This window comes from Patagioenas fasciata, chromosome 1 (assembly GCF_037038585.1).
Source record: "Patagioenas fasciata isolate bPatFas1 chromosome 1, bPatFas1.hap1, whole genome shotgun sequence".
NCBI classification, from domain to species: domain Eukaryota; kingdom Metazoa; phylum Chordata; class Aves; order Columbiformes; family Columbidae; genus Patagioenas; species Patagioenas fasciata.
The window spans coordinates 46,254,227-46,269,032 of NC_092520.1; the positions used below are offsets into that span (position 1 = coordinate 46,254,227).

At 36.8% G+C, this 14,806-nt stretch overlaps 1 protein-coding gene across 3 annotated transcripts in view; it reads left to right on the top strand.

Moving 5' to 3' along the window:
• SCEL (sciellin) overlaps positions 1-4,721 on the top strand; it is a 51,769-nt gene extending 47,048 nt beyond the window's left edge. For all 3 annotated transcript variants that reach the window (XM_071806462.1, XM_071806459.1, XM_071806466.1), the window contains 3 exons: positions 599-707; positions 2,750-2,852; positions 3,855-4,721. In XM_071806462.1, the coding sequence (XP_071662563.1) occupies positions 599-707; positions 2,750-2,852; positions 3,855-3,871 (229 nt within the window). In that variant the 3' untranslated portion in view covers positions 3,872-4,721. The remainder of the gene's footprint in view (positions 1-598; positions 708-2,749; positions 2,853-3,854) is intronic.
• The last annotated feature ends 10,085 nt before the right edge of the window (positions 4,722-14,806 follow it).

Below are 14,806 nucleotides of genomic sequence, written 5' to 3' on the forward strand. Positions count from 1 at the left end.
TGCAAAACCAACATCAACAATTGTATCTAGAGAAAGTACAGACCTACGTCATGTAAGAATGCAAAAATTACTGACAAAATTTTTTAAAATATTATTATTATGAATACTAGGTAGGCTGTTCTATACATGTGTTCACTATAACTGTCATGAAGGTAGGATTTCGGTCCGCAGTGCAGAAAATTAAAAATGTTTTTAGGCACTTCCACAACACACAGGAGAAATCTACATCAGACTGATCAAATGATGGCAGTTTGAATCAACTACCAATTTACTTTTGTGATTTAAACATTAAATTCATTACCCTGCACTTTATCCACATTTAGTAGAAATCATTCAGTTCATGAAAGAAGACCATTCATTCTATCAAGGTATTTTTGCTACTTGACAATTATGCTCAGCAATTTGCCCATAGCAGGAGCATGTCTATTATGTCTGTCAACTGGAATGAAGGGAATATACATGTGACATTTTTCCATTTACGGCCGTTGTACAGTATACAAATGTCTTTTCCACATAATGCACTAAGCTTATCAGTTTTTACCTTGAGATTTCAGTGGTAGCCCTTTTTCTGACAGCTGATGTTACGTTATATACACAGGAGTATAATTGGAAAAGATATATGTACATACTGCAGGAAGCCCTTGGGCATAGATGCCAAAATGATCTTAGATGCCTTGCAAATTTGCTGTCATTCAACTTGCTTCAAGGTAAGAAAATTTCACCTGCTACTAAGAAAAATATCTTGGATGTAATACCTGCATTACATTACACATATAATAACAAAATATTTAGGCCTCAGGCCTTCTCTACCTGCGAGAAGAGGAAGGCTTGCACACCAGAGGAGAAGATTAATGTAGGAAATTCTCTCGACCCTGTGCAATCCCTTCCTCTTTCCTTCCATCTCCCTCTCCCCCTTTTCCTCTACTCTCCATCTCCCTGTTTCTCCTTCTCTCTGTTCTCTTGCAACCACAAGGACGAAAAGGGATGCAGTGGAAGGTATCCTGAATGCCCTACATATTTATAAGCCTTCAGTTATACACGCTTCTAGTCTGATGTAGTGAATTATATCCTACTCACACTTTCTTCATATTGGAAAATTTTATTCTGCTTCTTTTTTTATGAAGTTTTGTAAATGCTCTTCATAAAGTGACATCTAAAATCACAGAAGCCACACTTAAGAGGTATTAAAAGTAAACAATAGAGGTGAAATAATTATACTCATTGAGATCAAAGAATTGATTAAAATTTGGGTCCCATGGATACTTTCTGCTATAGGATAAAATGGTGTTGGAATTGGATATGTCTTTACTTCAATCTTATTTATCAAAAATCATGTACGTTTTTTCATGTTTCCAATAAGAAAGTACAGAATAATTTTTTTGCTTGTCATTTCAAAGCTAAACCTCAGCCTAAAATTCACTCTTAAACTCTTCTCAGAGTCCACCTGCCAGTGCTCAGCCCTGTAGTTTCCTATCTTTCTGCGTCATTTGGTTAATTCTGCTTGCATCCCCACACAGAGTTTGTTGTTCTAACAATACTCAGCAAAACCACTGCATTAGCACAGCTCATTTTTCTACCCAGTCTTGCGTAGCTTTTGCTTTTGCTTCTGCTTTTGCAGCAGTTCTTTTACCTGGTTATTGCCTGAAATGTAACCCAAACCAGAATATAGTGCTAAGTTTGTGTCTAACATGTATGATGTTACATATACTTTTTGTCTCATATGGACTTTATGAACTCTGTGACAACTAGAAATGCAATTTCTTGTGTGGAAATTACTCCGTAATACTTCCTTAAATCTACTATTGCAAGTACATACAAACTCTAGTTTGTTTCCGTTCTTTTTAGGTGGATCTATCCAAATAAAGAGGAATGGGCTTTTTATGCAGCTAGGAATGTTAACATATTGGTACTGGCTGAATTATCTATTAAGTACTTAAGTTTATTTTTAAAATTAGGTTATTTTTGTTTCCTATTCCCAAGTGGGGACCTGTCTGGCCAGCAAAATTCAGCTTAAGTTTTGTGTAGCTACACACTTATGAAAGCTTTGGCAAAAAATTAAACAACTAATTTAAGTCTCTGGTTCATGCTTGTAGTTATGTATTTAGCTAAGTAGTGCAATTTCTTATCATTAATATTCATTTAACTCTTTACAAATACCCTGTAACCATTAGAGATTTGCATGTAGCTGTCAGCAGTATAAGGTCTTTGGTTCCTTGTGAAGGTATGCACTAAAAGTTCAGTGAGTAAATAATCCAAACTGTAGGGGTTTTTTCTCTGTATGAAAACACTAGCTAATTTTGGTGATCAAAGCTTTGAAAATATGCCCATCCTTTTGCTGACTTATACACAGAAAAGTAAAATGAGTGAAGAAAGCAGATTGCTTTGATAGTACCTTAATACTGACAGCTTGTGTAGGAAAGAGATAGAAAAAACATTTCTGTAAAAGTGGAAAAAAAAAAGTTCTGCAGTACTCTAACATGTTATACTAATCAATACTAAGCACTTAATTTCATATTAGCTCTAATGAGCATGTGCAACATAAAGCAATTGTATATTGTCTGAATCTAAGAATTCACAGTACCTTTAAGACAAAAACTACTCTTTCAGAGTTCAGATTTGATGATACTGCAGTACTCATAACCCGTTCTGGTCTGGGGTTACTTACTCTGTAAAAGACAGTATGCTGGGAATTAATATTAAAAGAGGATTCATTTTAATTTTTCTTGCCACTTTTACTTGTGTGTTGAAGTGTGAAGTATGCAAAAGACCACTGGAAGATCTGAAAGCAGGAGACAGCATTTGGATTTACAGACAAACTGTGCATTGTGAGCCTTGCTATTCCAAAGTTAGAGGTAAGATGCAAGATGTATTATATTGATCATTAAAAAAAAAATATTACGTAGAGAACTTTGTTCAGATAACTTCAACATATTACAACACAGTTATTGCTTTCACTTGTTTCTGTGTAATTAAACCTTTTCAAAGTATTTCATTCAGTAAGACTGGGTTGCTTAGGACAATATCTAAGCCCAGGCTCCAGACATCATAATTGTGCTGTACCTGTGAGGGAGATGCTTTAAGGTCTCATGGTAATTTGTAGAGTCCTACCTGTGCAGTCAATGGAGACATCTACAGTGAGGCAATGGCATATTGCCCTGAAACTCACAAGAATAAATTGCAAGGCTATCTGAGAATTAGGTTGTTTTATGGAAATGAATAAGCCAGAGTTCAGACGTATTTCCATCTAATGTAGTCATTGTGAGCAATAAAGATGCAAAATCTATTAAATCGTGATGAAAATATTATACTGGTAGTGCCATTCTTACCTTTGTGAGGAGCATACCTAGTTAGTAAACAAATATGCAAGGCAGGGAAGAATGAAGCTTATATTATTTTTTCTAGAAGTTGCTAGATTTTAAGTCTTCTCTGTTCTCAGCAACTATTACCTCATAATACTATAAATCAGTACCTGTGTACCAAATAAATACAAATTGAAACCTAAATAAAAGGTTTTTATAAGTGAACTTCTTCCAAGATAAGATCATGTTAACTAAAATTATATTAATAAATTTGTGTTATTATGCCATTGCAAAATTTGATGGAAGAGTGAATTTTACAATTAATTAGATTCTAAAATTAATTAGGCATTGTGGCAGTGATCAAACAGTAGAAAGACATATCAAGGTTCTGTATACTAAGCATTATAAATGGACATATCCTATTTCAGCACATGGCAAGATGAGACAGACTTCAGTAGATTTTCTAAAAATTTAATTGATATAAAGTTTCTTTGTGTGACATTTAGAGAATACTGACTTGCTTGGCATTTCTGATCAATCTTTTCTATCTTGCAGAAAAATGGATCTACTAATTTTAACATACAGAAAGCATGATAAAGAAGTTCCACTAGTTTTTAGCTGAGTGTATTGGCCTGTTAATTCAAACCACTATGGGAAATAATTTTTTATTACTAGGAACAAATACTGTAAATGCAGTGCTACTGCACAGTTCCCAAATGAGAATGCAAATGCCTTTTCACATACACATTCCAGGAAGCAAACCAAGATATTGTTCAGCGTATTCATAAGATCTGTGAAACTGCTAAACTGTAAAACTGACGATAATTTATTGAAATTTTCTGAACAGCAGGACATACCTACACATAGGTTTTGATGGGGCTGTATTCTCGTTACTGAAAACACATCTCCTCAGATATAAAGATCTGTTATCTTTACATAGCGTGAATGGGATTAATCTCATCAAAGATCAGTCATTTTGAAGTCGGCTATTCAGTTTAAACTACATCCAGAGTGAGGTGGGTTCACTTTGTACTTTTGAGGAGAAACAACAATCTCCTGAGAAGGATTCTCCACAAGTAACTCAAATGAAAACAAACCATCAAATGAACAAACTGTCTTTGGAAAAAGCATCTCTATTACTGCAGAAGAATTCTAGACAAAAATTGTTAGAGAGTTTTAATTAGAAGTATCTCACTCCATGTTTGTAATCCTGGTAAATATCGTATTATCATTTTTAAGAAGTGTACTCTTAATTGTTGCTATGAAATTACGAAATACATACTTTGCATGACATTATGTTGCTGTATTTATCTTTCTTACTATTAAGTTGACTATATAAACACTTCAGATAGATTAATCTCACTTAAGTTTAAACATCTACAGTGCAGACATCTACTTTTCAGTTACTTAATTTAATCTGTCTTTATAACATGTATTTTACCGTGCTCTGAATATATGTTGTATTTTCCAACATTTGTAGGGAACTTGGATTGAATAGTTCAGATTTCTAGACATCTACATTAGGCCAGATAAAATCCTTCCTTTGAGATTACAGTGAAAGGAAGCAAAGGAGCTGTGAAACAGTAGATTGTTTTGTTATTTTTATGAAAATTTCTTATGACTTAGTGGCAGTAGTTTTAATAAACCTGGTATTATAAATATTTTCCAATGTGTGTCTATTGCTATTGACATATTCTAGTTAAACTATATTTGTTATTAACCTGTGCTTCATGAGGAAACTTGCACAGACTTGCACAACAGGTGGAGAAAATTAGGGGTGAAGTTTTGATGTTGGGGTTACAAATTTGGTGTTGTTCAGAATCCGACAGTTGTTGCTAAGGTTCAGTTACAATGGAAGATGTTAGATATTCATTTGAGCCATCACACTAGAAGCCAGGACTTCCCAGTGTTTGAGGAGATGTGAGATTTTAGTTCACTCCATTAGAGAACAGAAGCAAACTCTGGATCCAAATATCTGCTACTTAAATGCTCATTGACAGAGAACTAGCAATAAGAAACAATAAATAATAATTCTGTGCTCATTAATTCATCCTTGCTGAATAGCCCTGGTAATTTTGCCATGTGTTTTTTTGTTATTTTTTATTATATGTTGTAAGTTTGCTGAAAAGAAACACCGGTTTTGTGATGCTTGATATTTACCATATAAAAGCCTGGATGGCAGTACTCATTAAAATAAAAATCATATTAACATCTCAATACCAATGTCTCAAAACTTAGTTGTTTTTTGTCCTTTTTGCATATCATTAGCATGTGGTGTTTTATTTCTTTTTGACTAGTGCTTCCATGAAACAATCCAAATGAACAGTTTGCTGGCAGCTGTTTTAATGAACACGTTATCTTCAATAATACATTAAATTAGACTGAAAACTGTATTGAGAGATGATGTACTAAATTATGTGGGGTTTTGTGATTCATCAGGCCCATTTTCTCGATGTGTAATGGACACTTGATTTTACAAAGCTGGGGCATAGCTCTACATGGGGGAGAATCAAGCAATAAGAGGAAAGGAGTGAAAGAATGCATATAATATATATAGATGCATTTAAATATGTAGATGGCTTCAAAGCTACTGATATTTATGAGAACATGCAATGTCACAAGAACTGTTCTGCTGTATTAATATATTTTGTTTTATCCTGGGTAGGTGCTTACAGAATGGTCAGTCTGAGCATCCCCTCCCTAGCAGTGCCTAATGCATGATGACGAACATTTGCAACACTGTCCTCTCATCCTCTTCCTCTGTGAGTGTGACAAGACATGCTCCCCATTACTTCGTAAAGGCTCCTTAGCCTAGGAACTTAGGGTAGGTGAAGTTAGCTAGGCTTATAAAGAACTGGTCAACATGAAAAGTCAAGTCCTTTTATTCAGCAGGTCAGCTCTACTACTTGCTCCTTGGTATGGAGATGCGTGTCGTGTTGGGACAGTTTCATGTGTTCCGTTTATTTATTCAGAACGCATATACGTCAGAACTCTTACCCCTCTTGCCTTCCTTGGTATTTTAACATAATCCTGTTGTTAATAATGAAAAGTATCCACTTTCTTGGTTGCATTTTCTTTCTGATCACACTTGCGTGTTGCTCACTGGAGCTACTCTGTTACACCAGGAGGTGGTTTTAGCTTCCAGACAAGTTGGTATCAGACTACAAGGCAGAAATGTAGCCTCGTTTTCTCCCTTCTATTGCATCAAAACCCCTCGTTTTTCTTCACAGCAGCATAACAGCAGAGACATCCATCTTTCCATAAAGACAAAGGGTAAAGACAATACTTAGGTAGGTTTGGTGTCTGAAATTGTTGACCAAATTATCTCTGTTTAGCTGCTTACCAGATGCAGAATCACTGAGGTCTTAAATTCACGAGATATTTCTTTCCTTGACTTCAAAGGCCTGCTGTCTTGTTTTGCCATTTGCCTGGTCTGATGAATCCAGCTCTAATCTCTTGCATCAGTAAAACTGGGACCTTGGACTCCCACTTGAGGGAGAAAAATCTGCAGATGCTCTCTAAACATATTTGTCACATGCTGCTAAGATCAGACTCCATCAAAAATCTCCTGATAACTACTGCCTTTTAAAATCAGGGAGATGGTGCTCTCCTCTTTGAACAGATCACTGGCCCCAAAAGTAAGAAGACCAAGTTCCATTTCTCCCTAAATGTACCTCTCTTTTAACCAAGTGATGTAACACAGTGGAACAGATTCATCTCGAAGAGATGTCCCCATTAATGTGTTCTCCACATTCCCTACCTGTGCAGGGTGGATCCTGATGGCCCATGGACCACAGGGTAGCTGCAACAGTCATGTGTCTACCGACTTCTCAGAATGACTGTTGAATACAAAATATACAGAGACATCTGGGAACAAAGAGCAGATCCTGAAATTTCTGTCCAAGTGGTCTAATTCATAATTAAAAGCAGTCTCGATTCTCTGTTCACCTCTGTGAATGCCGTGTTCCTTTCTAGCACCATTAGAGGAGTTGTCTGCACTAAGATTTGTCTGGAGCAGGATGGTGAGGGAGTGGAAGTTTGGGGTTTTTAATCTAAGAGTACCAGAAATGTCTTCACATGGTGATCTCTTCTAAGCCTTAGTATCTTCTTTACCTTTCTAGTCCCTGAGCTCTTTTGGACAGGGACTAATTCCCTCTTTTTGTGCAGTGACCAGAACAGCGCTGGCCTCTGGGTGGTACTGCTGCACCTATGTAAGTGGCTCAAGAAACAAAATCAGATTTCACCTTCCTTTCCAAGAAAGCTACTTGTAAATATACTATTTTCATGAAGTTTTTATAATTGTGTCAGTTATAAATGGACACCGACAATCTCATAGCATGTGCCAAGACTTAAAGCTGCTTGGTTTTGTCCTTTACAGTCAAAATCTGACTATAATCATGCCGAAAGCACTTGTCTGAGCCTGGTTGTCATCAGACATCTGTTTAGGGAGCTTAGACAGCTATTGTGGTCAAAATAATATGCAGCCAACATTTTAAAACTATCTATTCATTAAAAAAAAATAAATAATAATGCAAAGTTTTTCTGGTATCCAAGCCATCTTTCCTGATAGGGGAAACAAAGGTGTTCACATCAAAATATCTGAAAGAAACAGAAAAAGGAGAAAAGATTAAGAAAAAGATGAAAACATTATGCAAAGAAGCCAATTAAGGACATGTAGAATCAGTGACTTTGAAAACCAGGGATAGCAACTTAAAAAGTAATAGTGTTGCCATGAATTATGGTGCCATTGAAATCAATAGCCAAACTTGACTGTAAGATGAATATTCCAGGAAACGTTGGTCTGTCTTCCTATCATCAGGTTCCTCTGGGGAGTTTCCACTCATGTAACTTTAAAATATGTTGTCCTTGTGTGTAGTTCAGTTCTTGGCATTAGGAATGCGAATCCAGTTAGCTGTACTTGCAGCATTAGAATCTCAAACAGCCAAATATTTAAACTACTAATATTTGGAAAATCTACAAAAGTATACAATTGGCTTTTATTCTTTTACCAAAGTAACAGGTCAGTAAATGTAACTGCAAAGCCTTTTGTAGTAAAATACCAGTTTTCTCACAACAAAAGTCTCCATGGGAGCAAATGTACCAGTCTTGACATGAATGACATCTGTGGAAAGCTGGAGGAGGAACACAGAGAAGGAGCAGGGTTTTTTTCTGCCTCTTCCACTGTAGTGTGAGACACCCCAGATACTCAGTCAGAGAAGAGCACATGCTTTGGGAACTCTGGTTTCTGATTTTTAACTCAGAGACCACCAGGACTGTTTAAAAATTCCCCTGCTGTCTGATTCAGAATCAGGATCTCCTCAGTAGGAATAGAAATGAAACAGTGGAACGGGGATAGGAGGGACTTTACACCTCATGGTGAAACTGGAATAAACAAAAGATCTAGCTAAGAATATGCTCTTTTTGTAATAACATAGTTCATACATCCTTTGTTAATACAGAGAGTACACTCAAGAAACACCTTTGCAGCACCACATTTCTTCTATTTCCAGATTATCCCAGAAAGGGCTGGTCCTAGATCCTACAGCCTTGGACGTGTAGCTGACACCTGTAGACTATTCAGTCCATGACTACCCAGCCCCAGGAGACCTGGCATGGCAGGATGGATGGCAAAGTTTTTTCTGCTGGTCTAATGATCTGTTGCAAGAAAGATCTCAAGTGTTCTGCAAGTTATGTAGTCCATGGAAGAGAAGGTCTGGAAAACAAGTTTGGATTTAGGTTTTCTAACTGTACCTAAATTACCCTCTAGGTACCTTTGTCATTTATTGGATCTTTTGTGATTGAGTGGGTTATAGATAGCGCAAGGACAGGGTTTTGCATGCTAGGCTTTTTTTCAGACCACATCTGACAAGGAAATAAATAAATAAATAAATTACACTGGCATTTGTGGATATTCAGTCAAGATTTTTGCTTGATCAAACTGAACTCGGACGAAAGTTCAGGTAGTTATTTTTTTTGAACCATTCCCCATCTGAAAATATAACACACCAACTTTGACACAAGAAAAACTTTCCAAGCAATGGCAAACTTTCCATGCTCTTTTGGCATTCATTCAACCATGGTATCAGTGCTGTTCAGATGCTCCTTCCGAAAAAATATATTTACTGCTGGACTGAAGGGTTTTTGCAATACTGAATTTTTCCTAAATGTGTCACATAACCGTTTCTAATAAGCATTTTGCTGTTTAGTTTTTTTAACATGGTAACTTCTAAACCATTTTACAGTATCACAAAGCATTCAGTCTGTTGGCTTATACTTACTAGAATTTTGCAAACTGTAAAAATCATTTAGTTATCCGTATGATGGAGTGACTAACGTTGATAGTAATTTTTTTTCCACTTTATTGCAAAGCCGCTGAATTTCTTGAATCTGCTTCTCCAACTATATGCAGATAGACGAAATTATAGATGACAGAAGATTATTAAACAAAAAAGAAAAAAAAGACCAAAATTAGTCGAACCCTCCAATATATTAATGTCATCATGAAATAAGGCATTTTTCCTCTGTTCATAGCCACTGTTCCCTGAAGATAGAGTTTTAGTATCCTGGAGAGAAGCTGTACTTCTGTCACTATGATCTTCAGCATTTTACACTCAAACAGCCTATCTGGTATTTCAGACCTTTTAACATTATTAACAATCTTGAACTCCACATCTCCCCCACTACCTTCTCCTTCTTATACATCAGTGGTAAGGTTCTGTGATCCAAATGATATTCTCCAATATACATGTGTACTGGAGACCATACAAAGGTTCGAGCTTCTTTGAAAGCATAATTAGTCTTTGTTCTCATTAAAAAGAAACAATTCTTCTGGATTTGTAAGAATCAGGTCTTTATATCTATAAAGAAGGGAAGGGAAGGGAAGGGAAGGGAAGGGAAGGGAAGGGAAGGGAAGGGAAGGGAAGGGAAGGGAAGGGAAGGGAAGGGAAGGGAAGGGAAGGGAAGGGAAGGGAAGGGAAGGGAAGGGAAGGGAAGGGAAGGGAAGGGAAGGATAACGCATTTGAAAGCCAGATATGATATGGAATTGATGAGTCAAAATAAAATAACGGTCCATTAGATTAGGACTGTCATGTATAGTTCCATCTAGATGGATCTACAGATTGGAGGTCCCTAAGCTTAATGAGCAGACAATATCTTTGGATACCACAAACACTGATTTTCTGGAGCAATTTGAGCTCACTGATAATGATGACATTTTGGATTTGATCCTATAGAAAATCCATTCTAATTGTGATTACAATGTACTTCAATTTAATATTAATCAAATAAAGAAAAAGCCAGAAGGAATCATAGTAGTTAAAAAATGAAATAATATAAAAGTTAGAAAACCAATTATTAGGAAATTAGCAACAGCTAGGAAGTAAAAATATTTGCAAGAGACATTCAGAATGAAGAATCTGTGCTCTAACTCCAGGAAAATGTTTAGCTATTCAAATATTTTTAAAAACAAGATTCTAAATCTAACAATAACAAATGGCTAGGACCAGGCAGTATCTATGTGAAAACTCCATGGCAGCTGAAGTGTGACATTGTTGAACTTCTCACAGACATTTACCCTGTCATTCAAAGCAGGCTTGGTGCCAAATGAATTGGAAGCATCAGCTGGGACATCAGTCTTGAAAAAACATGAAAGCTGCTCTGGGGAACTACATTTCAGTTAGTCTGATTTTCTATCAAGCCAATTTGTACAAATTATAATAAATAACAGAATAGAGAGGCATCTGGATATGTATGATATATTGGAGAAGAGTCCATACAGCTTTTTAAAAGCAAGGGATGATCATGAATGTGTGAGTGTTTCTGAAGGAGACAATATGTTTTTGATTAAGCTGATTCCTTTGTCTGAGTATATTTGGATTTACAAGGATTTTTTTTTTTTTTGTCACAGCTTTTCCCTAAGCTATTGTGACATAAGAAAACACAGATAATTAATAGAAAGGAAACAATAGGTTAGAAAATTTAGTTTTCATTATGGAGACAGGAAACAATGGGAGGTTCAACTTGACTTCTGTGGGGACAAGTCTATATAAATTAGGGCTTGTCAGCTTGGAAGAGAAGTAACTGAGTTTTATAAAGTCATGAATGACAAAGAGAAGCTGAATAGAGAATGATTAATCATTCTGTCTTTCTCAGAAAACCAGAACTAAGGGACACCCAATTAAATTACTAGGCAGCAGATTTAAAGTAGATAATAGGAAGTAGTTTTTCTTACAATACATGATCAAATTGCAGTGCTAATTGCCGCAGGGTGTTGTAGAGTCCTAATGTTTAAATGGTTTAAAAATGGGGCTCAGCAAATGTAATATTATTACACATTGGTGACTATCAAAAATAAATGGTCCAGATGTCTCGATTTGGCAACTTCTTAAAGCTGGAGAAAATCCCTCAATATTTTTCTTGTTTCTGAGGTATTTTCCTTATGAAGCTACTACCAACCTTTGTTAAAGACAGAATAGTGTATTAGATGGACTTCTGCTGGCATGGTAGTGGCTCTGTTTTTACAAAACTACTTTCACAGTAATTTTTCAAGCTGGAACTGCCCTTTAAAGTAATCTCACCAGACTTGCAGTTTACTGTTCGTGCTCTGACCTTATTGTAACATATCTTTTGCAGAGTTCAGACTGGATTACTGCAATTAATTCTTTACTGGCTTGCCTGAAAGGCAGGTCCAGCCTGCAGCTATTGCAGCATAAAGCAACAGGCTTATTAACAAAGAAGAGCAGATGGGATTTGTAGACTTCCTGCTTCTTTGTTCTCTGCACTGGGAGTCTATTAGTAACTCTACTGATGTAGAAATATCTACTACAGGATACCATATAAGTAGCATCCTATAGTAGATCTCTGCTGATTTAGGGCATATAATTTCTCAGGTCCAGGGATAATAGGTTTCATGGGCAGGTTAGGATATTTGGGGTTGGTTTTTAACACATTTTATCATTGACTTAAGACAGAAAAGGAACGGAACCGTGAAGTCTTCACTGTGGTTTGTAAAGACCTTATGAATTTCTGGGTTGATCAAACTCCTCAGCTAGTTTTGGTATACTGAACAGAGCTCATTAACAATTTATTACTAATATCAATATTGGAAGGAGAATAATTTATGCTTAAAAAAACCCAAACAATTAGGTCAAATATTTTAATGACTAAGATGTTCAAACTGCCTTTGCAGAAGACTAGCAGGCCAGCATAAAGACCATGAGATAGCCTGTTCGAGAACATACATTGTATCTGGCAGTATCTCTACGGAAAGCTATATTGTTAGTGAAATTACATGGACCTTTAAAACAGCAACAAATGCAACACAGAGAAACAGACTTTTACCATTTACTAGATCAACCCATCCAGGAAATGCCTGGAAAAAGGTATCTCACACTGACTGTGAGTATGGTGGTTGAATATGCACAATTTTAAGCTGTTTTCTGCCATACTGCTGGATGGCAATCAGGCTCAAAGCAGTACCACCCAAGGAAGAGCCGACTTTTTGAACTGTTATTTTTGGGATGAGATGTAACGAGCCTGATCCTGGCAGTGACCGATTGATCTGAACTGTCTGGAAAAAGCTCTCGTGCCCATGCTAAGGCACTACGCTCAATCTTAAGCTTTTTCTCCTCAGGAGCTCAGCCCAAACAAGTGTCTGCATGCAACGTTTGTGTAGGCAGCACAAACAGTAGAAGGTAGTCGACAATTTGCAAATGCTTTTACTTATAACTGAGGACAAGCATTTCCATGGTGACTATTATAATCTCGTGCCATGATGCTATGCGCTGTAGTGTGTCTCCAAATGTGGCTCCTGATGTATCTCCAAACTGGTGTCTGCATTAGATTTTTTTATTGATGAAATATCCTGACCACAGTGTCATGTTCCTGTTCTGGCAATTGAAAAAATCAGATACCTGTTTCCCGGTTGTGTGTTTGGTTGTTTTTTGTGTGTTTGTTTGTTTGTTTTGTTGCTGTTGTTGTTGTTTTTAATCCACTGAATAACTTTGCTTGCCTGGTTCAAAGAGAAAAAGTAATTCCTCCATTTTGAATCTCTTTTGAGTGTTTCTTCTGCATTATTGCAACAGCCAGCACTGACACAAGCATAAAATTCTTGCCTTTTTTCATTGTATATTACTGATGTCTAATAAACTCTATATTGCATATACTCCTAATTATATTTTTATCAGTTTACAGTCTTACTGGATTAGCATACACATTTCTAAGAATTAAAGCTAGTACCATTATTAGTGATAACCATGTGAGATATATGCCTTTTGCCCAGGGCTAAACATATAGAAACTGCATTCTTCTTTCACTTACAGAAATAAAGATTACAGCTTTCTGTAGTAGTGAAAACTGGATTATGTTACTCACTCTGGTGACATATGGCAGAATTGGGGCCAGGCAGTTTTTACACTCTCAGCATTTTTCCACTTCTTTCTTCCAAAGAGACAGAGAAGACCAAACAAAAGTTTTGGATTAAGCACTATCTGGTTGCAATCTAGTACACTGGGGGCTATGTTTATTCTCTTCAGTGTTAGAAGTTATGTTATCTGGAAGTCAATGCTTTGTGCTGTGATGTGTCTTCCTTTCCAGCCATTCTTACAGCACCAGTTGTTATTATTTGCACTGTAAGAGTGCTTAAAAGACTGTCAAACAACAGTGCCATTGTCCTATGCATGTGCGGAAGGAAATTTCCAGACTATAAACAAAAGAGTGAAAACCGTGACAGGCTGGATGATTTCAAAGTTGGCTTATGCCCTAAACAGAGAATTAATGTCTGTCTCTCTTTACATAAGAAAGCTGAGATGGCAACGAAGAAACGTGAAGGCACTGGTGGCTGTTATTGCTACTACTCTGCCCAAAGCTGATGCTCAAGAACCTGGTAGTGACCAACTGACAGCTGTTATTAGGGGGTAGCTGAGTAACTCACTTCCTGGGGATTTGTTCCCTATTTAATGTCAGAACTTTAGGAGACTTTGGGTCAGTAAGATAGGAGGTTGTCCCCTGTAATTGTAGCTGGGGGAAATGAACCTTACCATGGCCGTGTGATGGCTGAGTTGCCTTGGGCATTACTGAGTCTCTGCTCACCTGCCAGGTGGGAAGAAGAGAGGCAAGCAATGGCTTCTTTCAAAAATGGTCGATGAAGGACAATCTAAAAACCCCACCATGAGCGAATGTTATTCATCTCTCAAGCGAAGACTTGAACATTAAAAACTAATCTATGTATCTGGACTGTGTTAAAGGAAATCATTTCAATATGAGGGCACCTTTCATCTTCAGGTTTCTCCTGTGCATAAAGAATTATGTAGTTAGACAGTTTTCTACTATGCTTGGCTCAGTCTTCTCGCTTCACCAGCAATGCATCTTCAAAAATACGTTGCTTTGCTTTGTGGTGAATCGAAACTCCTAGAATCAGCACGTTTCAAACCCACAAGCGCCTGGTTTTGGCTGAATTCGTTCCTTTCGAGCCCAACAAAGCCCCTATTTGTGATTTCCATTCCCATCAC